Below are 27,989 nucleotides of genomic sequence, written 5' to 3'. Positions count from 1 at the left end.
CAGTCGGCATACAAGCTGGCGTGGCAGCGGGCATACCAGTTGGCGTGGCAGCAGGCGCAGCAGTGGGCATACCAGTTGGCATGGCAGCAGGCATCATCGGAACGGGTGCGGTCATCATGGGCATCCACAGGACCCTGCAGAACTGAGGCAAGCACAAAAGCGGTGAGGTCAAGCAATCATGCTAGCGGCAGCCAGTTGGTATGGAGACGACTTGCTTGGCTGCCGGGGTTCTTGTCACAGCATTAGGAAGGGTTCAGCAACCTGGAGAAGGGCTGTGTGTAACTTAATCAAGGGCTGTGCTTAACTCCACAGACGAAGCATAATTTTGAAAGGCATTTGGGGGTCAGAGGAGCCTAGCTAAAGAAACTAAGATCTCCTCTCAGGACCCCATGCTTTTTGTTAACACAAATTGTCTGAGGCATATACACTTCAAAGGGTCATGTTTCCTATACACAATCCATTGTCAGATGGGAAGAATTAGCTTATGACTGTTCAGGTGTTTAGCCAGTAGGAGGCAGTAATATGCAGGTTAAGATGCCCTGAGCTGTCTGGCAGCAAACCATCAATTTAATGCATCCTTATCAGGTTTGGGAGAATGCCCTTATCATTCCAGCTTCAGGCCAGCTGTGATGCTGGAATTGGCTTCTGGCATTTAGACAGCGGTGGTGGGGTTTACTTTATTGATTTCACTCTGTTTTACACTCATTGGGGCTAATTTTAAAAAGTATGTTTTTCTTGACTTTTCCTTTTCTTTTCTTTTTTTTTTTTTTTTAGAAATTGAGGAAGGGGCAAGGAATAGAGGGAAACAAAAATGGGAGAAATTCATCAGTGGCTGCCTCCTGCACGCTTCCTACTGGGGACCGAGCCTCCGGGAATTGAACCTGAGACCCCTTGGTTCATGGATCAACACTCAAGCCACACCAGCCAGGCCAGTCAGGCTGCTTTTCATGGAGCTACAAAAGCACAGGAAGATCTAATTGGGGAAATACGGCTGGTGTGAATGCTATTAAAGATACAGTTGGGCTCTGTCTTGCACTGAATGCGTGTGTCTCCCTCCACCCCGCATTCACATTGCAGCCCTAACCCCCAATGTGCTGGTGTTCGGAGCTGGGCCTCTGGGAGGTCATGAGGCTCAGAGGAGGTCATGAGGTGGTGGTGAGGGTGCGGGGAGGGCATGATGGGATTGGTGCCCTTACAAGACAGACCAGAGCCCTCTCTCCTCCACGTGAGGACAGAGCGAAAAGGTGGCCATTTGCAAGCCAGGAAGAGGTTCCACCAGGAACTGCATCTGCCAGCACCTTCGCCTTGAACTTGTCAGCTTCCAGGACGGTGAGAAATGAATGTCTGTGCTGAGCCCCCAGCCGGGGGTGTGGCCATGGCAGCCGAGCTCAGTGACCCGCTCTTCCCCAGCCGCCTGCGTGCGTCCCGGCCTTTCTCTGCTTTTCCCAGGTTTCCTCTCGGAGGGCGAGGGCGGGTGAGGGGCGGGAGACACTCCTGTGAGGGCCAGAGCAGGACCATTGGCCCGCCAGGCCCGGGGCGCAGCGGCTGGGATTGGGTGGGATTCTCGGCCATGAATGTGACGCAGCCCCAGTGGCCCAGGCTCCTTTCCTCCTGCCACTCTCTCCTCCTCCCGGTTCTGGAACAATTAGTATCGTCATCTCCCCAGCGTCGCTGGTCCCCTGACTCCTCGCTCCACGGCCTTTCTTTCTGCATCAGCTCAGCAGCCTCTCTCCTCAGTGCCTGCAGCTCCTGGGTTCCCTGTTCATTCCCGAGAGAGAATCTGATTGGCTCAGCTTACCGCATCCTAGCTCAGCCTCCTGATTGGCTGCTGCTGGGTCAGGTGACCACACTGAGCCAATCAGTTCTGACTGATGGGGCCAGTCACATGGTTTACACCTGACCATGGAGGCAGAGGCAGTTTCACTTGGAGGGGACTGTGGGTGAGTCAAACTCCAGGGTTCGGCACCCCTGGTCCAGGGGCACCCAGGGGAGTGGGCGGAGCTGGCACCACCCTGGGGTCCCTCCAGAGCTGCTGGGAGCCTGGGTCTGGTCCCAGGGGTAGATATCCTGCCTAGAATTAGAGCCCGGAGCTCACGTCTCCCATAAGACCCGAGTCCCCTGATTCCCTGTCTCCCACGGCTATGGGGGGAGCTTCGTCCCCGCCTGGTGTCTGTGCACCGAGGGGATCGGGGGCCCCCAGCTTTCTCCTGCCTGGGAAGGTGCAGCCCAGGGGAGGGGACGCCCCAGGTCTCCAGTCAGAGTGTCAGGGGCTGTGCTGCCACCACGGAGAGTGGCCATTCAGTGGGGCCACTGGTGGCAGAAGCCAGGCGAGGAAGACACAAGCATGGGACCCGCCCCTTTAGAGACCACGCCCAGGGCACACTAGTACTAGCACAGGGATACTCTGAGGAGGTTAATTTTTGAAAAGACTTAATTTTATTTTTAGAGAAATTTTAGGTTTATAGAGAAATGCAGAGGAAGGTACAGAGATTTCCCATATGCTCCCTCACTCACAGAGAGCCTCCCCCATTATCAACTCCCCTGTCCAGAGCCTGTATTTTTGTTATAACTGATGACATGTCATTAGTACATCATAACAACCCACAGACCTAAGTATCGCCAAAGATTCGCTCTGGGTGTGGTGCATTCTATGAATCTGGACACATTATGATGACACGTATCCATCATTACAGTGTCACACAGGAGTCTCACTGCCCTCAAAGTGGAGGCGACTCATTTTCAATATTCAACCAGGGGCAGCTTGAGCCATGGCAAGGTGGGCACAGGAAGATGATTTAATTCCATGTGGTCGTCACAGATGTGCGGAGCTCCACCAGCATGTCCTCCGTGCTGAGCAGCAGAGGGAAGGTGAAAAGGGACCTCCTGAGTGACGTGGTGGGGGGCTGCCGCTACCGGGTCAATAACCACATGAACCTGGCGTGCTCACCCCTGCCCGTGAACAAGATTATCAGTTCTGCGGAGGAGATGGTCGGTAAGGAGGTGGCGTACAGTGTTCTGAGCAGGAACTGTGAGCACTTGGTCACCGATCTGAGATACGGCAAGGCCCGCAGCCGCAGGTAAGGCTTTCTCTGGGGGGCTCCCTCTCCCTTCTGGAGGTCTGCTTGGGGTGGGGGTGACAAAGCAGAGGCAACAATTACCCTGAATAATTCAAAGAGGAGCTCTCAGGGTATTGTTGGCTGGGAGTCAGGATGTTTGAGAACAAATCTTGCATCTGCTTTTAATCCACTCGGAAACTTTGAACAGGGTACTTTCTCTCTGGCCTCAGTTTCCCCATGTGCAGAAGGAGTGGATATTGGAGAACCTCTGGGGTTCTGGCCACCTCTATCCTTTTAGGATCCTTCGCCTCTAAGACCCACCCTAAAGGCAGCTCCTGATGTCCTGTGTGCTGTCAGGGAAAGTCTGGGCCAACCCGGGACCATGACAGGTCTCCTAAGGCCCCAGACAGCCCTCGGGCAAGAGGTGCTCAAGGTCTGTGGCCCATGTAAGAGCTCAAGAACATGTTCTGTGAGGTCTGGGCACATCCTTACCGCTCTCCTCTTTCCCTCTTAGCAAAGCACAGCTAGTGAGAGGCAGGAGCAGGATTCAATGCCCAGTGCTCCCGGCTCTTTCTGCTGAACCACAGCACCTCCAGGGCTCACAGCCCCTGTGATTGGGTGATGGGCAGCCTGGATGGAGGAGATGAAGGGAGAAGGGGCAGGTTTGGGAGGGAAATTAAGGATTTGATGCTCAGGTGGGGTGTTGAGGTGACCAGTTAGACATCCAGGTGGACCTGTTGAGTAGCAGTTGGACTTGTCAGTCTGGAGTTCAGGGCTGAGGTGGGCCTGGACATAGAAGTTTCCAGGCTGCACTTGGGAACAGTACATAGAGCACAGTGATCCCTGAGGCCATGGTTTCCCATCCTCTCCCCTCAGCTCTGCCACCACCTCCCTCTGCAGAGCTGGAGCCCAGGGAGAGCCCAGACCACAGAGCCATTCCCACTTTCACCCCCGAGCTCTGGCCCCAGGAGCCCAGGCAGGAAGCTCCCTCCCCTACCCATCCCCGTCAGGACCAAATGGCCCCACCCTGGAGGCTCTCCCAGAAGGTTCCCATCGCTCCATCCTGCCAGTTGTCAGGACACATTCGAACAAGCCCAGCACTAACAATGGTCACACCTTCCGCTTCCCAGGGAAAGGGTTGTTGTGACAAGGCCAGCATTTCTGAGAGGCCAGGGCCCGGGAGGTGGGGGTGGGGGGTTGGAACATGAGTGTGTCCTCTAGCCCCTTTGGCGGGAGGGAGAACCTGCCTGGACTTGCTGTGGACTCTGAACCTGGGCTGCTCCCTTTCAAGCAGAAAAGTTCGTGACCAGAGCAAGTGTGACCCTTGGAGCCATATATATGGCTAGTGTGGCCTGTTCTGGGATGAAGAAGCGATCCCAACACCAGTGACAGCTTGAAGGGGCACAAAACCACGCGTTAGAAGTCGCTGTAGAGACGACCTCGCACTGTCCTGTCCCCTGACCCGAGTTCTTGGGCAACCTGTCGTTCTGTCCCTCACTGTCCCTCTCTCACTGGCTGAAGGATGGACTGATTGTGCCAACACTGAGGAATTCATACCTGAACCTACATACCCTCCAGGGAGGGGTCCCGCTGCTTCTGTGGTGCATAAAGCAGAACTGAAGGACCTGGCACCAGGTGGCCACCCAGCGTTTTCTGTCCGTGTGACCTGGGGAAAGCTCTGGACTCTCAGAGCCTCAGTCCCTTCCTCTCCGAGCCGGGGAAGTGACCCGCTTGAAGGTGCACTGTGAGGATCAGATCAGGTGGTGGGTGGAGGACCCCAGCCCCTGTCCGGCCTGTAGCAGGTGCTCCATAGATTGTCTCCTTGTTCTCTGTAGACTGACCACTGTGCTCAGCAGCCGTCACTCATTTACTCTCATGGTGTGCCGGGGTCCAACCCCAGCAGGTCCAGGGGTCCCCAAAGGTGTGGACGGAGTCGGTGAAGAAGGAATGGTCTCAATCTCCAGAGAGGTTCTGCTTAGGCTCTCCAGCGAGGTTCTGTAGCCATGTTCCCTCGCTAGGTTCTCCAGCCAGGTTCTGTCCAGGCTCTCCAGTCAGGTTCAGTGTCCAGGTTCCAGTCAGGTTCTCCTGCCAATCTCTGTAGTCAGGTTCAGTCCAGGATCCCTTGCCATGTTCTCCCGCTAGGCTCTGTCTCTAGGCTCTGAGGCCAGTCCCTCTCCAGGATCCTCAGGCATGCTCTCTCCAGCGAAGTTCTTCTGTCTCTAGGCTCCGTGTAGGTTCTGTCTTCTTGATTCTGTTCTAAGTTCTGAGTGTTTCTGTCTTGTTACAACTGTATTTATACCAGTTGATTCAATCCTATCAATCTCTATTACAAAGGTTAGGGCGTTTCTTATCTCCATTCCAGGGAGAAAAGATTATGTAGCTTAAGCATGATTGTTCGTAGTTAAAGGGATTAATTACCCGCCTGGCACTTAGTTGAGGGGTTTTATTCCCTCCCTAACTTCAGGGGAAAATCCCTACCTGGGGATTCAACCTTTCTCGGAGAGGTGACTTTGGTTAAAACACAGCGCCAAGAAGGTGAGCAAACATATTAAGAACCGTATGCCATATATGCCAGGTCCCTTGAAACAGCAAGGATGGACCGGCTCCCGGCAATGGTGCAAAGAGGAACACACGATTACCGCCCCGTGCAGCCCCACCCTCTGTCCATGAACCTCCTCATGAGGCATAAACACCTCTCAGCGTCTTTCCAGTGCCTCCTACCTCCTCCAGCCAGCCCTCCTTTTAGAAGTTTTGTTTGTCTTTCATATTTTTTTTCAGAGAGGAAGGGAGAAGGAGAGAGAGAAACATCAGTGGTGAGAGAGGATCATTGATCGGCTGCCTCCTGCACGTCCCACACCAGGGACTGAGCCGCAACCTGGGCATATGTCCGGATCAGGAATCGAACTGTGACTCCCGGTTCATAGGTCAATGCTCAACCACTGAGCCACTGGGCTTGTTTTTCTTTTCTAACTCAAAGGTCAACTCCTCACCCATCTGTTATGAGGACAGGGAATTAAATCATCTTCCTGTGCCCACCTTGCCATGGCTCAAGCTGCCCCTGGTTAAATATTGAAAATGGGTCACCTCCACTTTGAGGGCAGTGAGACTCCTGTGTGACACTGTAATGATGGGTACATGTCATTATAACATGTCCAGATTCATAGAATGCACCACACCCAGAGCGAATCTTGGGCTAAACTAAGGTCTGTGGGTTGTTATGATGTGCCGATGTAGGTTCATCCGTTATAACAAAAATACACGCTCTGGACAGGGATGCTGATAATGGGGGAGGCTCTGCATGAGTGGGGGGAGGGGCATATGGGAAATCTCTGTACCTTCCTCTCAATTTCTCTATAAACCTAAAATTTCTCTAAAAATAAAATTAAGTCTTTTCAAAAACATAACCTCCTCAGCATCTCTCTCCACTAGCACCTAGTGTGCCCTGGGCGTGGTCTCTAAAGGGGCGGGCCCCATGCTCTCCTCTTCCTCGCCTGGCCTCTGCCACCAGTGGCCCCACTGAATGGCCACTCTCCGTGGTGGCAGCACAGCCCCTGACACTCTGACTGGAGACCTGGGGCGCCCCCTCCCCTGGGCTGCGCCTTCCCGGCAGGAGAAAGCTGGGGGCCCTGATCCCCTCGGTGCACAGACACCAGGCGGGAACGAAGCTCGGGCTTCAGAAGGTTGAAGAACGAGGAGAAGGACTTGTACTTGCTGCCCAGCAGGGCCCTGCTCAGATCCCCAGGGGGAATGTCCGCCTCCGTGCGGGTCCGGGAGGGTCCATGCTGGCCTCGCTCCCAGGCTGCCTGTGGGTCAGAGGGCACAGCTGCTCTGTGAGCCCAGTACCCAGCGGGTGGGACAGGAGAAGGCTTTCTCGCTTCCGGGTCTAAAGCTCCCCCATAGCCGTGGGAGACGGGGAATCCGGGACTCGGGTCTAATGGGAGACGTGAGCTCCGGGCTCTAATTCTAGGCAGGAAATCTCCCCTGGGACCAGCCCCAGGCTCCCAGCAGCTCTGGAGGGACCCCAGGGTGGTGCCAGCTCCGCCCCCTCCCCTGGGTGCCCCTGGACCAGGGGTGCCCAACCATGGAGTTTGGTTCACCCACAGTCCCCTCCAAGTGAAACTGCCTCTGCCTCCAGGGTCAGGTTCAAACCATGTGACTGGCCCCATCACCAGAACTGATTGGCTCAGTGTGGTCACCTGACCCAGCAGCAGCCAATCAGGAGGCTGAGCTAGGATGCGGTAAGCTGAGCCAATCAGATTCTCTCTCGGGAATGAACAGGGAACCCAGGAGCTGCAGGCACTGAGGAGAGAGGCTGCTGAGCTGATGCAGAAAGAAAGGCCGTGGAGCGAGGAGTCAGGGGACCAGCGACGCTGGGGAGATGACGATACTAATTGTTCCAGAACCGGGAGGAGGAGAGAGTGGCAGGAGGAAAGGAGCCTGGGCCACTGGGGCTGCGTCACATTCATGGCCGAGAATCCCACCCAATCCCAGCCGCTGCGCCCCGGGCCTGGCGGGCCAATGGTCCTGCTCTGGCCCTCACAGGAGTGTCTCCCGCCCCTCACCCGCCCTCGCCCTCCGAGAGGAAACCTGGGAAAAGCAGAGAAAGGCCCGGACGCACGCAGGCGGCTGGGGAAGAGCCGGTCACTGAGCTCGGCTGCCATGGCCGCACCCCCCGGCTGGGGGCTCAGCACAGACATTCATTTCTCACCGTCCTGGAAGCGGACAAGTTCAAGGCGAAGGTGCTGGCAGATGCAGTTCCTGGTGGAACCTCTTCCTGGCTTGCAAATGGCCACCTTTTCGCTCTGTCCTCACGTGGAGGAGAGAGGGCTCTGGTCTGTCTTGTGAGGGCACCAATCCCATCATGCCCACCCGCACCCTCGCCACCACCTCATGACCTCCTCTGAGCCTCATGACCTCCCAGAGGCCCAGCTCCAAACACCATCACATTGGGGGTTAGGCCGTAGCTGTGGGCAAACTACGGCCCGCGGGCCGGATCTGGCCCATTTGAAATGAAAAAAACTAAAAAAAAAAAAAAAGACAGTACCCTTTTATGTACTGATGTTTACTTTGAATTTATATTAGTTCGCACAAACACTCCATCCATGCTTTTGTTCCCGCCCTCCGGTCCAGTTTAAGAACCCATTGTGGCCCTCGAGTCAAAAAGTTTGCCCACCCCTGGGTTAGGGCTTCAACGTGAATTGGGGGTGAGGGAGACATAAGCATTCATTCCAAGACAGAGCCCAACTGTGTCTTTAATAGCATTCACACCAGCCGTATTTCCCCAATTAAATGTTCCTGTGCTTTGTTAGCTCCATTGATTTCAGCCTAAATGGCCTGGCTGGTGTGGCTTGAGTGTTGTTCCATGAACCAAAGGGTCTCTGGTTCAATTCCTGGAGGCTCCATTCCCACTAGGAAGCGTGCAGGAGGCAGCCACTGATGAATTTCTCCCATCCATGTTTCCCTCTATTCCCTACCCCTTCTTCAATTTCTATAAAAAAAAGAAAAAATAGAAAAAGTCAATAAAAACGTATTTTTTAAAAACATTGGCCTAAATGAGTCTAAAACAGAGTGAATCAGTAAACCAAACCCCACCCTCTGGCTAAGGAAGTCCTCTCCAGACTACCAGGTTGCCGCTGGGGTGACGCCGTGACCTCACCACTTTGCGTGCTTGGGTCTGTTCCGCAGGTACCGGAGGACGCCCCTGATGGCCACGGCCGTTACGACAACACCTGCTGCCACTCCAGCGGGTATGCCGACTACCGGGCCGATTGCTGCGCCGAATATCACCAAGCCAACTGCCAGGACCGCTTCGATGACCTGCAGCACAAGAGACGGGCGTCACACTCCACGTCACGGGCCTGGCCACAGACACACCCACCAAGAATCTTCACTCAGGAGAGACCCAGGTCCCCTCCAATGGAACCACAGAAGGAGCGGGTGTTTGCAGGGCAACAGGCCACCAGGAGAGCGGAGAACAGGCGGGGAGAGAACAGGAGGGGGAAGGAGCTGTGGGTGTGAGGGAGACAGCGCCCCTGTGGGTGCTGAAAGGCTCAGAGAGCCGCAGGGGGTGCCATGGGAAGGACACAGGCAGTGCCCGGATGGTCTAGGTGAGGGCTGGCCACTGGGAGCCTGAAGCACGTGCAGAGTTGGGGAAACCCCCCTGTGAGCTCTCACGCCCAAGGGCTGGACCGGGATGGTTCTGGGCGGCCCAGGAGCTGAGCCCAGCCCAGGCACAGCGTGGGCGCTGGGGGAGGAGCTGCTGATCCCATGTCGTGACTGGGCAGCGCCTCATGGAGCGAGATCACCTGCTTCTGCGCTGACCGGGGAGGGTTCTGGACAAGGAAGCGGATACTCGGACAGCAGGGATGAGGCGGTGGAGACCTCAGGATGGTCCCTGAGGGTCTTGCACTCAGCAACGCCGTGTGAGCCACCCCTGCCCACACCGCTGTGCTGGGGAAGCGGGCGAAGACCCCGAGAGCGGCTGCTTTCCAGGCGTCAACACTGGGCGGGGCTTCCCAGGCTCTCAATTGTCTCCATCTGCCCCAAACCCTACTGACACCCGTGTTAGATGCCCACTGTACAGAGGAGAAGACTGAGGGGGGACCGTGGAAAGAGCTCCCCAAAGCCACCCCACGCCCAGTGACAGGGACCAGGACGCCTGGTGTCCTAACAGGCCCACCTAAGCCTCCTCCGCCGGAAGGAAAAATGCTCAAAACAGAGCACACAGCAGGTTTCTGTGGAAGACCGTGACTTGGCGCCACGTGAGCTGCTGGGGAAGGAAAAGCCGCACCGCCCACTTCATTCAGAGACACTCAGACACGCTCCCACGTGTCGGCGATAAACAGGCTTTCCTGAGCTCCACTCCGACTGGCACAGAGGTGACGGGTGTTTTAAAGGATGCGCAACGGAGGGGGACAGCGGGGCTCAGGAGTCCGGGAAATGAGAATTTGCAAACGGCCGGTCAGCATCAGTGCGGTTGGGCCCAGTGTCAGCCAGCTGGACGGATGGAAGCCAGGCTCCCAGGCTCCCACAGGAGAGGAGGCAGAGGCCGGGCCCTCCTGACACTGCATTGTGATGGATAAGGACAGCAGGCGTGATGATAGGAACAGTGTGAAGACAGCTTAACCCAACCCCCAGCCATGACAGGATGCTGCTGATCTATAATCCGTGTAGCCCTCGCTGCTGCATGGTGCGAACCCACATCCTGGAACAATAAGTTTGCAGAGTCTTGTACTGAAACCAAGGCATAGATGTTTGCAGTGGGAATGAAAGGTTTAAAGAGAATAAAACGGGGCGGGGGGATAAAATGGATACATATGTAATACCCTTTGTAATACTTTAAGCAATAAAAAAAAAAATAAAGAGAATAAAACGGGGCAGAGAAAGACTTCTTTTGCTTAGCAGAAAGCTTGCAGCCTTGAGCACAGCACAGCTCAGAGAACCAGGAGACACCTGGCATGGGAGGAACCAAGGACGGACCAGACCCCCACGTCAGCAGAGCTGCTGCAGCCACCAAGGATCTACAGAAACCTGTCTCTCCCTGCTCTCTCCGCTGATGCCTTTTTTGGTCTCAGCCCACCTGCACCCAGGTGTCCGGAATCAAGTCTCTTGATCCATTATGGCCTCCTGTCATAGGTGCGCAACCCCGTCCCACTCGGAACCTGTCAGGTGTCAGCTAGAAGATTTCTTATCACCTACTTTGCAGCAAAATAGCTTTTAGACAAAACCACACAGAGACCCGGAAGCAAGAAACAGAACCTAGGGATACATATACAGTGGGGCCTTGATTACGAGTGTCCTGACTAACGAGTTTTTTGAGATACCAGCTGTCTCTCGGCTGATTTTTTGCATTGAGTTGATAGAGTAATTTGAGTTCATGAGCTCCTTAATGAGCTCCTTAATGAGCTCGGTCTCAGAACGAATTAAACTTGTAAGTCAAGGCCCCACTGTATCTGGGTTCAGCAGAATAGGTTTTGCTCAGCTTTTGGGAAACTGATTCCCCTGAGCCAGCAGCCCTGCATTTGGGATAAAGGGGAATTTCTGCATCTCCCAAGAGCTTGGTGGTCTGTTTCCCACCTTCGAGTACTTTGCTGTAGCAGCATCTCTCTCTCTCTATTTTTAAAATATATATATAGTATTGATTTTTTTACTGACAGGAAGGGAGAAGGGTAGAGAGTTAGAAACACCGATGAGAGAGAAACATCGATCAGCTGCCTCCTGCACACCTCCTACTGGGGATGTGCTCCCAACTAAGGTACATGCCCTTGACCGGAATTGAACCTGGGACCATTCAGTCTGCAGGCCGACGCTCTATCCACTGAGCCAAACTGGTTAGGGCTCTATATATTTTTTGTTAAGAAGAGTTTATTGATTCTGAGAGAGAGAGGAAGGGTGAGGAGAGAAGCATCCATGTGAGAGCACATCAATGGGCTGCCTCCTGCTCACATGCCTGCCTGGATCAAACTTGCAACCCGGGCGTGTGCCTGACCAGGAATTCAACTGGCGACCTCCTTGTGCGCAGGATGACACCCAACCAATGGAGCCACTGGGCCAGGGTGGACGACGACATTTCAAAGGACAGGACGGCACCCAGGTCCTTGAGAGCGACACTCCTGAGCTGCAGGCGATACAAGCCCCTCCCGGGGCAGAGGGGGTTCCCAGGGGCAGCCCCTGTCAGTAAGCACTCTGAGAGGCGCTCAGGGCCCGGCTCAGAGGTTGGCTGGACAGTCCCTTCTCCTGGCAGCCTTCTGCTTCTCCCGCAGGCGTTTCAGGGGCTGGGGCCGGCCTAGGGGCGCCCACTCGCTTATGGAGGGAGATGGAGGGAGTCTCTGCACACACAGAGTCAGGGAGCAGGAAGGAGTAAGAGGGAGACAGGCAAGGAGAGGTGCCAGGGACCAGCTGCTCAGGGGAAGAGACCTCCCCGAGTCCCTCTGAAGCACAGCACAGCCAACCACCCCTGAAACGCTGGGGTCCCCCAGATTGGCCCTCGGGGTTCCGGCACAGATACATGATGGGCCGCCCTGACCTCAGGCTGCCATGCCTCCCACCTCAGCTCAAAGGAGGGAGACCCCACAGCTGGGTCCCCTCGGGCACCAGGGGGCACTTCCCAGTGGGTTCCCTGCCCCTCCCCTTTCACCACAGCCCTTCTCCCCCTCACAGAAGAGGAGCTTCGTCCTCACCGACCAGGATCTACAGCCTTGGCCGAGGCGTAAGGTTCCAGCGAGGATGGGGCACCCACTGCTTCCAGACAGACCGGCCGAGGGAAGAACCAGGAGACCACATCCCCCCCCGGGAGGCTCCCTCCACCTCTGTTACTTTAGATGGGAATTCCCACCCCAGACAGGTGCCTTGGAAACCTGCTGTAATGTATTCATTTGAGTTGGAGGGAGGGGGAAGCCAGCTTTTTTCCTAAAAGTGAAGTCTGGCCCTAGCCGGTTTGGCCTCAGTGGGTACAGTGGAAAGAAGGGTTCCAGGTTCGATTCAGGTCAAGGGCACGTACCTCAGTTGCAGGCTCATCCTCGGCCCTGGATGGGGCTCAGGTGGGAGGCAACTAATCGATGTATCTCCTTTACATCAATGTCTCTCTCTGTGTGTCTCTCCCCTCCCTTCCACTCTCTCTAAAAATCAATGGAAAAATAACCTCGGATGAGGATTAACACTAAATAAATGTAAATAAATGAATGAAATTAGGTCAGCTTTGGCTGACTGGTTGGCAGTAATGCCTGCTCTGACTATTTAAATGACATGCAGGCATTTCCCATTAACTGCACGAGCTAACTGTGCAACGCCGAGGATGTGGAGAAAATAGACACATGTGTACCACGTACCAAAAATGCCGTCCTCTGAACTCTTTAGTATTTATAAACTGTTTAAATGTTTGATGTCAGCTAAGAATGTGTGAGGGGTTTGTGGTTTTTCAAATTATCTGAGACCAGGAGTCAGCAAACTATGGCCCAGGGGCCCAAGCGAGCCCACTGCCAGGTCTGATCACATGATTGAGTCGATGCCCCCTCCCCTGGGCACTGACCTTTAGGCCACTTCACTGTTGTGCCCAGATTTCGGGGTCCCCAAAATCAACCACTAGGGAGCCGCCTCCGATGCAAAAGCAAAGAGTCTTTTTATTCAAGCCTGGGCTTGGCTCTCCCCCCAGCCTCCTTACCGACGCAGCAGCGAGATGAGAGAGAGAGAGAGAGAGAGAGAGAGAGAGAGAGAGAAAGAGAGAGAGATAGATAGATAGAGAGAGAGAGAGACCCAGGAGAACAAAGGTTATATAGGGCTAGTCATTTGGGTGGGCTTAGGTAAGTGATGTGGGTTACAGAGATTGGCCACTTTGGTCAGGGTTTTTCGGCAGGGCCTTACAGCACAAAGGTCAGGAAGTGACCAGCACATTCTAAGGTTTGAGCCGTCCCCCACTATTTCCTGATTGGTCAACAGGGACACAGAGGGAGCATCCTGTGGTAGCTGCTTTCCTGGAGCTTCATTGGTCCATTCAGGCGGCGGTTAGGGGAGTTAGGACATTTCTGGCATTCCTGTGGTCACTCCCAGTAAGGGGGGTTAGGCTGAGGACCCAGCTCTACAAGATGGGGGATAGTCAGTTCTGCTTGGTCCTTTCATTCACAACTGACATTCCCTTTTGCTTAGATCACATTCCACTTGCTAAGACCATTATCCTTCCCCTCGGGACCCGCCTAGAGAATTCCCTGCCCAGGAAAAGCCGCCTGGAGTCCATCAAAACCACTGACCCCCTATCCCTGGGTGCTGCCCCATATTGGGGCTCAGCCCATCTGGTCTCCAGGTGACCTAATAAACTCATGATTCTTTACCCCTTTTGGCCTTGTGCATTCCTCCTTCGGCGATTCTAACACCCACCACTGTTTCCATACAACACTTTCTTAGGAACGGCCTCACCCACTCCGTTAGGGATTGTCCACGACTGCGTTCCTGCACAAAGCTGCGGAGTGGAGTGGAGAGACAGAGCCCACGTGGGCCAGAGCCCGAAAGGTGCACCCCCCGGCCCTTCCCAGAAAACGTCTGTGTGGCTCTTCCTCCTCCTGGCTCCCACTTTTCCTTCTCCCTCGGCCTGTAGTCCTGTCGCCCCTACTCTCTGGTCATCTCCAGCTCATTTTCCAGCTTCAATTTAATAAAAAAAATTCAATCAGATTCAGTTCAGGAGTTGCCTCTTGTGTGATGCCTTCCTGGATCAGGCACCTGGGTTCAAATCCCACCTCTGCTCTTGGCTGTCAGGTGCTAGAGACTCAATGCCTAGTGGTGGAATGAGTTTGGGTGAGCTAGTAAAGCACAGTGAGCCTCAGTTTCCCCATCTGTGAAGTGGGGATAAAACAACCCTCCTCTGGAGCTATGGGAGGGGCCAGAGTGACTGTCATGGCTGCGACATCACCCCCTAACCTCACTGGTCTGCACAGCGACTGGCATTTTTCCCCACCCTCATCCCTACCCTGACTGTCACTCCCTCAAGGGAAGGGATTCTGTCCCTGTTATTTTGTCTCATTCGTGCCTCCGCCTCCACCCCGGCCGCCCACACGGATGCCCAGCCACTGTCAGCGGAGGGAATGGTCTGGTTCCTGGGTACAGGGACACGGGCTGAGGACGCACCTGGTTACTCCGGTGGACTCCATAGCGCAGCTCGTTCACAAAGTGCTCACAGTTCTCACTGGTCAGCTTGTAGTGCATCTCCTGCCCCACCAGCTCCTCAGCCCGCTGCACGATTTCGCTGGGAGGCAGCGGTGAGTACTTGTCGTCATTCTCATTATTGACACGGTACTTGTCTTTCCCGGCCACCACGGACAGCAGCTGCTTTTTCACTATGGCCCTCTCAGTCCCAGAGGACATGAGTTTGGCCAACGCAGCTCCTGTGATGTCACCTGTGGTTCCCAAAGAGGAAAGAGGCCAATGGTCAGGGCTGAGAGCGGCAAGCGGGCAGCCCCACTGCCCTGGGCATCATCAGTGAGGATGAGCTGGGGAAAGGCCGGCCCCTGCCTGGCTTCAACCTCAAACACAGGCCGACCCCCGCCTGGGTGCCCTTGGAGAAGTCACAGGTGCCCCTGGACTCTGGCCCCCTCATTTCTAAAGCCAAGGATGTGGATTCATCTAAAGGCCCCTGTGGGCGCAGATGTCCCTGAAAGACGCAGGAGGGGCAGAGGGTACAGGGCACAGACCCCAGGTGCGGCCCAGCCAGAGCGGGGTGGGCCCTCAGCGGCCAGGGTGACATGTTTCCAATTGTAGGAAAGGAGGCTGCTGAGCAAGCCCAGGCCTGACCTGCAAACCCGGAGCCCCACCCACCGCGTGGCCTCAGGCCAGGCCCTTCTCCTCTCAGGGGCTGTCATCACTACAGATGGAAGGGCCTGGGTCAGGTGGTGGCCACACTCTCCCAGCTCTGAATGCTCAGATTTGCCCCTAACAGGATGCCCGCCTCCTGCCTCACCCAGGCTTCTGGGAAAGCTGACAGGAGAAGGTGAGTGATGGGCCCTGGAACCCTCAGGGAGGGGCCAGTGGACCTGCCGGATGGAGCTGGGCTCACAGAAAGCCTGTTGGTATGACGTCAATCTCTGAGCAGCCAGTTCATCCAATGACCAGCTTCTACATTCACTAGCAGCTACGTACAGTGCACATATACAGCGCGATTGAAACTTCGTGGCTTATGCACAGAAGTCGGTATTTTGTGGAAGAGCCTCACTCAAAGGGCCAAAGAGCCGCATATGGCTTGCGAGCCGCGGTTTGCCGAGCAACAGTTTGCCAACCACTGCACTAGCTCTGTGTGTGTGTGTGTGTGTGCGTACACTTTAGTTCACCAGTTTTAATTTTCTTTTTAAAGGGCATTTGACCCTGGCCAGTGTGGCTCCGTTGGTTGGAGCATTGTCTGGTACACAGAGAGGGTGAGAGAGAGAAACATCTCACATTGATGTTTCTCTCTCTCTCTCTTTCTCTCTCTCTCTCTCACTCTTCTCCAAAAATCAATGAAAAATATATCCTCCGATGAAGATTACAAAAAATAAAATAGTAAGTTATTCCTTCATAAGCCTCAGTTTTTAAAGCTTGCACTTGGCTTTCAAATTCACATGTGTGTGCCCACATCTGCTGTACAGCTGCTTGTAACGGTGGCACCGTCCGCCATGAAATGCAGGCACCGATTTTATTTGGCCCGTTCCCTGCTGTTGGTGGTTCCCAGGCTTTGGGCCTTTGCTTTAATGCCACGAAGCTCTGGGAGGGAAGGGAGGTTGGCCCCGCACCCGCCAGGCCCCGCCTGGGCTCCCCCCATGCGGTCCTGCATCCCACCCTGCACGACCGGGAGGTGGGGTTCTCATTGCTCTACAGAGGGTGCAGCTGAGCTCAGGGGGCAAGTCACACGGGCAAGTACCAGCTCTGCAAGCGGAGGCCCCAGGACCCCAAACAGGTGCTGCTAAGTGGGAGGCCACGCTCCTTCCATGCCTCTGAGCCGGCTGTACGCTGTGTCCTCCTCATCTGCCCCCAGAACATGGAGCACACACAACGGGGTGTGCCGGGAGCCGGTCCATCCTTGCTGTTTCAAGGGACCTGGCATATATGGCATATGGTTCTTAATATGTTTGCTCACCTTCTTGGCACTATGTGTTTTAACCAAGGTCTCTGAGAAAGGTTGTTTTCCCCAGGTAGGGATTTTCCCCTGAAGTTAGGGAGGGAATAAAACCCCTCAACTAAGTGCCAGGCGGGTAATTAATCCCTTTAACTACGAACAATCATGCTTAAACTACATAATCTTTTCTCCCTGGAATGGAGATAAGAAACGCCCTAACCTTTGTAATAGAGATTGATAGGATTGAATCAACTGGTATAAATACAGTTGTAACAAGACAGAAACACTCAGAACTTAGAACAGAATCAAGAAGACAGAATCTACACGGAGCCTAGAGACAGAAGAACTTTGCTGGAGAGAACATGCCGGAGGATCCTGGAGAGGGACTGGTCTCGGAGCCTAGAGACAGAGCCTAGCAGGAGAACATGGCAAGGGATCCTGGACTGAACCTGACTACAGAGATTGGCAGGAGAACCTGACTGGAACCTGGACACTGAACCTGACTGGAGAGCCTGGACAGAACCTGGCTGGAGAGCCTAGCAAGGGAACATGGCTACAGAACCTCGCTGGAGATCCGAAGCAGAACCTCTCTGGAGATCCAGACCAGAACTTGGCTGGAGATCCTGGCTAGAGATCCTGGCTAGGCTGCTGATCAACTGAACACTGTCTCCGTGTCATTCCTTCTTCGCCGACTCCGTCTACACCTTTGGGGACCCCTGGACCTGCTGGGGCTGGACCCCGGCATCTGGCGCCCGAACAGGGACCCCTAGGTAAGCGCCCCGCACTCGGGACGGATCGGACTCCACCGTAGGAAGAAGGTGGATAGTCTTCGCCGACTCCGTCCACACCTTTGGGAATCCCTGGAACAGGATTCCCCTAGGTAAGCCCCCCTCCCCCATTGAGAACCCCCACACTCGGGACGGATCAGACTCCACCGTAGGAAGAGGGTGGATAGTCTTCGCCGAATCCGTCAACACCTTTGGGAACCCCTGGAACAGGATTCCCTTAGGTAAGCCCCCCCCCCATTGAGAACCCCACACTCGGGACGGATAGGACTCCACCAGGGTGCTACAGACCCCCCTATAGAGGATAAGTAGGGTAAGAAGGTGGATAGTACAGAACTTAGATTGAGAAGATGTGCCATACTGAGTCCAAAGAAAGAAGACTCTGTATTGATTCTTAGATTGAGAAGATGTGCCATACTGAGTCCAAAGAAAGAAGACTCTGTATTGATCTTTAGATTAAGAAGATGTGCCATACTGAGTCTAAAGAAAAAAGACTCCGTATTGATCTTTTAACATATATGCTTGTTAGCAGAGGAATTAAGGTTACTCCCAGTCAGACAGAACATTTTATACAAGAAATACGTCCATGCTTTTCTGAGGAAGGAAAGGTGCCGGAAAGGTAAATGTAGAGGCATGGGAGAAGGTAGGCCCAAGGAGCCTTATCCTTAACCCCACTGCAGCCTTTCTACCCTGGGAAAGTGCAGGATTGGCAAGCTCTCCCTTGGATGATAGATCAGGACTCAGGTAATAGCAGAAAGCGCCAATCCTACTCTTAAAATGGATATAAGAGAGCATTTGAGGTTTTTCTTTTTAATGCCTGCTTTTAAAAAATAAAAAAGGGGGAATTTGCCGGGAGCCGGTCCATCCTTGCTGTTTCAAGGGACCTGGCATATATGGCATACGGTTCTTAATATGTTTGCTCACCTTCTTGGCACTATGTGTTTTAACCAAGGTCTCTGAGAAAGGTTGTTTTCCCCAGGTAGGGATTTTCCCCTGAAGTTAGGGAGGGAATAAAACCCCTCAACTAAGTGCCAGGCGGGTAATTAATCCCTTTAACTACGAACAATCATGCTTAAGCTACATAATCTTTTCTCCCTGGAATGGAGATAAGAAACGCCCTAACCTTTGTAATAGAGATTGATAGGATTGAATCAACTGGTATAAATACAGTTGTAACAAGACAGAAACACTCAGAACTTAGAACAGAATCAAGAAGACAGAATCTACACGGAGCCTAGAGACAGAAGAACTTTGCTGGAGAGAACATGCCGGAGGATCCTGGAGAGGGACTGGTCTCGGAGCCTAGAGACAGAGCCTAGCAGGAGAACATGGCAAGGGATCCTGGACTGAACCTGACTACAGAGATTGGCAGGAGAACCTGACTGGAACCTGGACACTGAACCTGACTGGAGAGCCTGGACAGAACCTGGCTGGAGAGCCTAGCAAGGGAACATGGCTACAGAACCTCGCTGGAGATCCGAAGCAGAACCTCTCTGGAGATCCAGACCAGAACTTGGCTGGAGATCCTGGCTAGAGATCCTGGCTAGGCTGCTGATCAACTGAACACTGTCTCCTTGTCCTTCCTTCTTCGCCGACTCCGTCCACACCTTTGGGGACCCCTGGACCCGCTGGGGCTGGACCCCGGCAGGGGTGCTTCCCTGGGACAGTGGGTTGGCTGGAAGTGAGCCCCAGTATCACCTGGAATAAAGGCCAACAGTCCGTCCTCCACGAACTCGCTGCTGAGGAAGAGGAGCGGCTGCAGACCTGACAGGGAACATCATGCAGCCAATGGCCAGGGGGAGCCCCCCATCCGGGCACTGGGTGAGAGCAGCGCACGAGTGCGCAGCCGCTGACACTCCTACCTCTGCCCTGAGCCTCAGCGGAGAACCAGCCTCACCTGTAGAAGTCAGGTGCACCACGTAGCCATCCCCCACGTAGAGGGCCCAGTGCGTGTAGCCAAAGCGGAAAATCTCAATCAGGTCTCCAGGTTTCGGTTTTGCCTGTGACTGAAAAACCAGAGACGGGCTGAGGTTAGTCCTCACAGGGAACAGTCTAGAACAGTGGTTCTCAACCTTGACTGTACATTAGAATCACCCGGGAATCTCTTTAAAAATCCTGATTTCTCGGCCTCATCCTCTGGATATTCAGTTTCTTTGTTATGGGGTGGGGCCAACCTGCAAGCTCCCTCTGCTCATCTCCTGCAGGAAACGGAAGAGGGCGCTCTCCTCGCAGAGATGGGAAGTCCCTCCTTTACTGGAGCTGCTGAGCTGGGAGTGAGCTCCTTGGGGGACAAAGAAAGGATGGACAGGGTGTCCGGAGGGGAGATGTGGGCAGGTCTGCAGCACGGGGGTGTGGCCGAGAGGTGTACAGACATGGGCATGGGCACATTTTATGCCAGAGCATGTTGGTGTCAGTGAGTGAGTATATGACTCCCAGGAAGTCTCAAATGCCTCATCAAGGGCCGCCCACCTTGCGCCGGGCCTGAGTGATTCTGAGTGATAGAGCCCCGACCTGCACAGCCAGACACGGTGCTCAACAGGGCCCACATTTCATATCCATCACTCCTTTGACCACAAACTGTCATGACCCCATTTGACAGATGAGAAGATTGAGTGTCAGGAAGGTTGGGTAACATGCAAAGCTCCTTACCCAGCGAACAGAGAGAAAGATCAAACCTAGTCTGCATGTTACCACGTTGCGCCCTTAAAATCCCAGAGCATCTCAGGCAGGCAGGGGCCGTTGAAGCCTGGGCTCCAGGCCAAGACCCAGCTGGGGACCCAGGGTGTGACTGGAGTTGGTGGCAGGGCAGTGCCCTTCTGGAGTTTGCATGAGTGGAAGTATGTTGCCCTCATCCCACTGGGAATGTGAGATATGCCCTTATCACACAGGTTCTATTTTATGATTGCTCTGAGGCCAGCCAGCACCTCTCTTTCCCTGACTCAGCCGAGTGGGGCCACAGGGGCCAGACCACCGTGAGCAGGGTGGGTGGCTGTTGCTGGGTGAAGTGAGGATGGCTGCCAACCGGAAGTCTGCTGGGGAGACATGGTTGAGAGACAAGCTCTTGATTACAAGCGTCATGTGTCAACCTGAGCAAAGATGGAACAATTTGAGCATCAAAAAGATACACATCAGATATGTGAATAATGACATCAATGTGCTCATAATGACACATTTAAAATGTGTTAGTCACCTTTGGAGGATGTGAAAGAATCACCATATTATTTCAAAAACTGGTAAATAAAGGAAAAGATTTAAGCATTTCCTAAGTGAACTGTACTCAGACAACCAAGTTAAGAATGACAGCAAAACCCAAAGCCACAAAACAACACTTAAAGGTGGCTACACTTCTATATGCAAAGGACTAGAAAACTGGCAGGACACGTACTGAGCCACACAGAGGGGCTGGGGGTAAGAAGGGGGGGCGGTGCAGGGGACTTTAACCTCAATGTTAGGTTTCCATTTGGGTTTGGGGGGAGGCTAACAAGGAAGATGTGCTCACATATTTGTAGCAGAGATTAACTAAAAGCCTTTTGCATCGTGTCGGGATGCAGCGAGCATTCAGAAATGTGACTGTTACGGAGCCAGAAGGAAGCAGCAACACATGGAAGGGAAAGAGAGGGATGGAAAGAAAAACAGAGGGAACAGGTGAGCTGCTTGGAGAGGAGGGTGGACAAGAACGGCTTCCTGCAGCCCCCGTCTCGGCCCCACATCGCTGGGAGCCATTCTCCTGTCCCTCCCTCCCAGCTCCTCCCAGCCAAGCAGGACAGTGTGACTGAGGAGGTGGGACTGGGCAGTGGGCAGAGGCTGCCCCCACCATGAGCCCACCATTCCTGCCTCCTCACGAAGGTTCTGGGGAGTCCTCCCACCCCGGGTAGCGGACCCTCAGGCCTTGGCAGGCGCCCATGCCCCTCGGTGCCAGCGCTGCAGCCCAGCAAGGAGACCCACATCATCACCACTAACAGGATTGCGGTGTTTGAAATAAAAGCTTTCTGGGGACTTACCGGAGCCATCCTCCTGTGCAGCTGTGTCTGTGTGCTGCTGCCTCGGGCCCAGCCTTCTGTGATCAAGACTTTCCTTTTCCCTCTGACCCAGCCCAGGTAGACAAACACCTGTACTTAAAGGCACGCTTCGCGGGATGTGCTCCTATGTGAGACATGTGTCCAGGTGACCTGCGAGGTATGACTCAGTAAGGGGAGGGTCATGTTCTTCACATTTAGGTTTAGCATGTATTACCATATGCTACTAATGAATACATACATTTTTTAAAATAAAAATGCAAATCAAAGGTCACACAAAATCTGCTCTTTGTTTAAAGACGGGCCCAGGTACAGGCCAGGTAGACACATAGGTCTGGAAACCAGCCAGAGAGAAATCAAAGTCCACATGCAGAGCCAGAAGGATTCGGTGGCGGCCGCAGTCAGCGCCACGGCCATAAGTCACCAAGTCTCAGGGCCCAGAGAAGAGGAGAGAGGAGCAGCAGGGTCAGGTGGGTGTGGGGTGAGGAGGGATGGAGAGACAGAGGAGGGAGGAGCTCCAAGGAGACCCGAACATGGGGACTGACCATGAGCAGAGCACACCAACAATCCCAGCAACCTCTAAGCAGATGGAACCAGACAAAACCTGTCATCAGAGGCGCATGCCCCACACTGGGAACAGGGCACCCGCTCGCTCCTCGCCCTGCCCTTCCCCCCCAGCTCATCCCCCAGTTCAGAAACCCATCCCAGACCAATTGGAAACCCAAATCCACCACTGCCTGGGTGTGGAGAGGCCACTTGCTACCCCACCCACATCAGATTCTCTCGCCCGTACCCCCCCCCCCCCCAGGGGGGTTTAACATCCTGGGCAAACTGGACAGGAAAGGTTGAGTGGGAGGGCCCTTAGCATCAGCGCTCTGGGGCATGTAGGAGGGCAGCAAGGATCAATAACTTACCATCTTCAGGCTCTGAGCATAAAGCGGTACTGTCAGGTGGCAGGTGGGCAGGAGCTGAGCCTGGACAGCTCTCCAGAATGGACATCTGCGGACCAGCGACCTCACAGCACACGCGGTCTTGTCCCCCGGAGACTCGTTTTCTCCCAGCATCTCCACTCCGTTCTCCTCTGGTGGCAGCAGGACCATCTGGGCAGTATTTCCCACCCTGGATTCTGGAGGGAGAATGAGGGGTTGGCTTAGCCGATTCCCTGCTGTTTCATTGGTCAGAGCCCTTGGAGCCGGCCCCCACTGGATGCTGGACACCTCGCAGTGGCTGGCCTAGAGTCAGGTGATCTCCGTTGGTCCAATCAGTGCCATCCCCTTGCGACATCACAGCCCTGCTTCCCTGAGCAGGAGGACTTGGCTGGGCGCTAGCAGAGCCCTCAGGTAGGGTGGGCACAGTGACTGGGAGTTGCACAGGCAAGGCGGGAGGGGTGGAATCTCAAACAAAGAACTTGTCTGCATATATGCATAACCCTGGACACAGACAGTAGAGCACACCAACAATCCCAGCAACCTCTAAGCAGATGGAACCAGACAAAACCTGTCATCAGAGGCGCATGCCCCACACTGGGAACAGGGCACCCTGGGGTGGGGGCCGGCCAGAAGGGGCCAATGGGGAGAAATAGAGGACTATGTAATAGTTTCAACAATAAAGATTAAAAAGAAACTGCACAACATATGATCATTTAACCACTATGTTGTACCCTGAAACTAATACAAAATTATATTGAATGCAAACTATAATTGAAAAATAAAATGTAAAGTTCTTTTAGCCCAGACGGTGTTGCTCAGTGGTTGAGCGTCAACCTATAAACCAGGAGGTCACAGTTTGGGTCTCTGTCAGGGTACATGCCCAGGTTTTGGGCTCAATCCCCAGTAGGGGATGTGCAGGAGGCAACCAATTAATGATACTCTCTCATCATTGATGTTTCTATCTCTCGCTCCCTCTCCCTTCCTCTCTGAAATCAATAAAAATATATATTTTAATGAAAGTTCTTTGTTTTTACTATTTGTAATTATTTATTTATTTTTTAAAAATATATTTTATTGATTTTTTTAAATTTAACTTTTTTTTTATTTCTTAAAGTATTACAAAGAGTATTACACATGTCTCCTTTTTTTCTCCCCTGTGACATTCCCCCGGTCTCCCCTACCCTCCAGTGTCTCGTGTCCATTGGTTATTCTTATATGCATGCATACAAGTCCTTCGGTTGATCTCTTAACCCCCCAACCCTCCCCAGGCTTCCCACTATAGTTTGACAGTCTGTTCAATGCTGCTCTGCCTCTGTATCTATTTTTGTTCATCAGTTTATAATGGTCATTATTATCCATAAATGAGTGAGATCATGTGGTATTTTTCTCGGCTTCCCAGGGGCCGTCGCAGCCTCGCAGGGGCTGTTTCGACCTCACCGGGGCCGACTCGATCTCACAGGGGTCGTCCCAGCCTCACAGGGGCTGTCTCAACCTCACAGGGGTCGTCTCAACATCACCAAAGCCGTTTCAACCTCACTAGGGCCGTCTCAACCTCACAAGGGCCATCTCAACCTCACAGGGGTTGTCTCAACCTCACCGGGGCCATCTTGACCTCACAGGGTCATCCCAGACTCACAGGGGCTGTCCCAGCCTCACAGAAGCTGTATCAACCTCACAGGGGTCGTCTCAACCTCACAAGGGCCATCTCAACCTCACCAGGGCTGTTTCGACCTCACCCGGGCCATCTTGACCTCACAGGGGTCGTCCCAGACTCACAGGGGCCATCCCAGCCTCACAGAGGCCGTCTCAACCTCACCAGGGCTGTTTCAACCTCCCTGGGGCCGTCTCGACCTCCCCGGGGCTGTCTCGACCTCACCGGGGCCGTCTTGACCTCACCGGGGCTGTCTTGACCTCACTGGGGCCGTTTCGACCTCACCGGGCCGTTCCAACCTCACCAGGGCCGTTCCAACCTCACCAGGGCCATCTCGACCTCACAAGTGTCGTCTCAACCCCACAGGGGCCGTCTCAACCTCACCGGGGCCTTCTCGGCCTCGCGGGGGCTGTCTCAGCCTCACAGGGGCCGTCTAAAGTTCTTTTTAAAAAGAGAAAGAAATTAAAATGTGTAATTGCATTTATCAGGTCCAAGGCAGTGACTAATACAGAGCAGAGGCTCAAAAACTGTTTGGTCAATGAGTAAATGGAATAATAATGTAATGCAAATAAAAACATGTATTTGCTGAGAATGGGGGCAGGGGGGAAGAGCAATAACAATAAAATACCCATGTACCAACAACCTAACCGAAGAAATAGAAAACAACCAATAACTTAAACAAGCTTTATGACACAAAAAAGTTTGTACACACATGTTTATAGCAGCATTATTCATGATGCTAAAAGGTGGACACCATCAACTGATGAATGGATAAACAAAATGGGGTAAATCCATAAAACGGACTATTATTCAGCCATAAACAGGAAGTATTGATACATACTTCAACATGAAGGAAACTTGAGATCATGCTACTGAAAGAAACAAGTCCAAAAGCCACATATTATAAAATTTTATTTATAGGTAATGTTCAGAATGAGTAAATATATAGAGAGACAAAAATTAGATTAGTGATTGTTTAGGACTGGAGGGGGTGGGGAGTGGCAGCTGAGGGGAATAGAGTTTCTTTTTGAGATGATAAAAATGTTCTGAAATTGATTGTGGTGATGGTTTCACAACTCTGTGAATCTACTAAACACCACTGAATTTTACACTTTAAATGGGTGAACTGTATTGTATGTGAATTATATCCTACATAATAAAGAGGTAATATGCAAATTAACCCTCACACCCTCACAGGATGGCTGCCTATGATCAGGCCAGCAGGGGGGTTAGTGAGGGACGACCAAATGACTGAACAAGCAGGCTGCGTGGGGTGACCAGGCCTGTGGGGGGGCTGTCAGGGGCAACCAGGCTGGCAGCGGGGGCAGTTAGGGGTGATCAGGCAGGCAGGCAGATGAGCAATTAGGAGCCAGTGGTCCAGGATTGTGAGAAGGATGTCTGACTGCCGGTTTAGGCCCAATCCCTGGGCCTAAACCAGCACTCAGACATCCCCTGAGGGGTCCCGGATTGAAGAGGGTGCAGGCTGGGCTGAGGGCCCCCCCTCCCATTGTACAAATTTCGTGCACCGGGCCTCTAGTATACATATAAAGAGGTAATATGCTAATTGCTGTTACAGTGTCCCCATAACGACCAATTTGCATATTGATGCACGCGCAGCAGGGGGCAGGCGACTGGAGCCAAGGTCCCGGAGGTCTGAGGAGAGCACCTGACAGGAGCCTGGACCACAAAGAAGGAAGAGGAAGCGGCCACGGGTAGCTCTTCCAATCACCCTGCATGGACACCCTAACCCAGCACCCACATCCCCGGGGCGATGGGGAGGCTGACCTGACGGGAAGAAGACCCGGCCTTGGGGGTAGCTGCAGTCCACACCTCTGACTCCTGATCTCTTCCCCCACCAGCCCTGCCAGGGTACCCACAACAATAGCACGCTGGCCACCACCCATCGGCACCCCTGAGGCACCCAGGGCCTGCGGCCTGTAGCTGCTGAGCCCCCTCCGCTGGAGCTGGGCATGCCTCTCCTCCCTATAACTCCGGCCCTGGGTGGAGGCAGGCCTGAGGGCCCCTCAGGGTCAGACACTTCCTCCCAGACAGCAGCACCACCATCTCTGCAGTGGAAGCACGCTGAACCTCACTGGGAGTGTGGCTAAACCCACCCTTCTAGCCTGCCTGGCTCTGCCCTGGCCTGGCCCCCACTGGGCTCCAGGAGATTGGAGCCCCACCCTGCGCATGTACAGCTGCAAAACAGCCACATACAATTTAAAGAATGGCACCAAGCAGGAAGGTTTGACAGTTACTCCCACTTTGGCCTCACTGTCCCCCTAACTCCCTGCCTTCTGCCAGTGCCTCTAGGGATGACCACCGCTACAGGGCTGCTGGCCAGAGCCCGCCCCTCCAAGGCCTGTGGAACCCTCTGCAAAGCTTCCATAGCTACAGTCCCAGGAAACAATCATGCCCTCCTCCCCTAATCAGCACCTGCTACCTGCGAGGGTACCTGTGGGCTTGAAAATAACAATCCTTTGACATTTAGACATCACTTACTTGATGAAACATTTCTAGGTTTATTAGCTCAGAACCTCCTCATGACAACCCAGTGAGGTAGGCGGAGAAGAGATTACAATTCCCATGGTATATGTGTATGTATTCAGAAATGAAGCTCAGAGAGGAAAAGTGTCAAGCCCAGTGGTCCCCAAGGTGCAGCACACGCCCCATGGGGAGAGGTGGGGAGCAATTTGATTTTAAGTGGTGGCGATTTCAGAATGAGTTAACAGTGAAATTTTTGCATTTCTTATGGTTCTAGGGGGCCTCATCTACAGTGTATCCTACATAATAAAAGGCTAATATGCAAATGACCGAATGGTGGATGACCGGTCACTATGAGGCACGCTGACCACCAGGGGTCAGACACTCAATAGAAGAGCTGCCCCCGATGGTCAGTGTGCTCCCACAGGGGGAGCACCGCTCAGCCAGAAGCTGGGCTCATGGCTGGCGAGCATAGCGTCAGTGGTGGGAGCCTCTCCTGCAATGCTAAGGATGTCCGACTGACGGGTTAGGCTCACTAAGCTGTCAGTCAGACATCCCCCCATGGCTCTTGGACTGCAAGAGGGTACAGGCCAGGCTGAGGGACCCCACCTCAAGTGCATAAATTTCGTGCACCGGGCCTCTACTATCTCAATAAAGATATTATTAAAGAAATTAGCCCCATGTTCCTCTCCCACCAAATGGAGTTGGAGCCAATTTCCTGAATTTTGTGTCTATGATTGTCTTGTTTTTAAAAAATATTTTCTACATATAAATGTATCACTTCAATAATATTTACTTAGTTTTCATTTTTTTGAATGTGGTAAAATCAGAATCAAGCTTCTTACATTGCACAACTTGATGATGTTTGCCCAATATTAGGTTCCTTGTGGATTCGTGTTCATTCATATTCATGTGGACTGTAGCACAGTTTAATCATCCTCTCCTGTCAGTGCACATTGGGGTGTTCCCAGGGGGTTGCATTACAGACGAAGTTGCCATGAGCGTCCTCACACAAACCTCCTAGTGCACCTGGAGTCTTCTCTAAGCAGAGGCTGTTCCACCTTTTTAACCAAGATCCATGGTAAGAAATACATTTTATAAGGAACCAGGATATATAGCGACTTCAGGCATATAAATAAAAGTCTTATCAAAATCTAGATGAGATATACTCTGATAAATTCTGCTTTTTATTTTTTCTAACATACTGACTGTGACTGACTAAATTGAAGTTATCACTGACTAAAGGGTCACACCCAGAGTTGTTGGGTTGTATGGTATTGTTAGGCAGGATAGATGGCTGCTAGGGCAGGAGGGGAAGAGGGGAGGGAAAGAGGGAATTTTTCTCACCGACTGAATGAAGAAGTCAGCAATCTTGGGACTTGCCAAGATAAAATTGCTAGATGTTGTCATAAATTTTGGGAAAAGCCCCAACAATGTAAAAGGGGGACCTGGAAATCTAGTCTGTTGCCCAAGATCCAGCAGGGGAATCTTGAAACCTATG

At 53.2% G+C, this 27,989-nt stretch overlaps 4 protein-coding genes across 4 annotated transcripts in view; 2 read left to right on the top strand and 2 right to left on the bottom strand.

Annotated features, from left to right (window-relative positions):
* LOC132241508 (phospholipase A and acyltransferase 3-like) overlaps window positions 1-27,989 on the top strand; it is a 189,458-nt gene that overhangs the window by 9,781 nt on the left and 151,688 nt on the right. The gene's annotated exons all lie outside the window — the stretch shown is intronic.
* Window positions 1-27,989, bottom strand: part of LOC132241499 (uncharacterized) — a 234,586-nt gene that overhangs the window by 84,938 nt on the left and 121,659 nt on the right. The gene's annotated exons all lie outside the window — the stretch shown is intronic.
* LOC132241514 (phospholipase A and acyltransferase 2-like) overlaps window positions 1-27,989 on the top strand; it is a 192,762-nt gene that overhangs the window by 138,178 nt on the left and 26,595 nt on the right. The gene's annotated exons all lie outside the window — the stretch shown is intronic.
* LOC132241511 (phospholipase A and acyltransferase 2-like) lies at window positions 8,289-21,595 on the bottom strand. Its single transcript, XM_059710362.1, has 5 exons — window positions 21,413-21,595; window positions 19,309-19,417; window positions 14,670-14,938; window positions 8,713-8,873; window positions 8,289-8,544 (listed from the first exon to the last, which is right to left on the bottom strand). Coding segments are annotated over exons 1-5 (549 nt in total). The 5' UTR covers window positions 21,422-21,595; the 3' UTR covers window positions 8,289-8,543.

This window comes from Myotis daubentonii, chromosome 9 (assembly GCF_963259705.1).
Source record: "Myotis daubentonii chromosome 9, mMyoDau2.1, whole genome shotgun sequence".
Lineage (NCBI taxonomy): Eukaryota > Metazoa > Chordata > Mammalia > Chiroptera > Vespertilionidae > Myotis > Myotis daubentonii.
The sequence above is the reverse complement of the archived record's forward strand: the minus strand, read 5'-3'. Positions and strand labels throughout refer to the sequence as shown.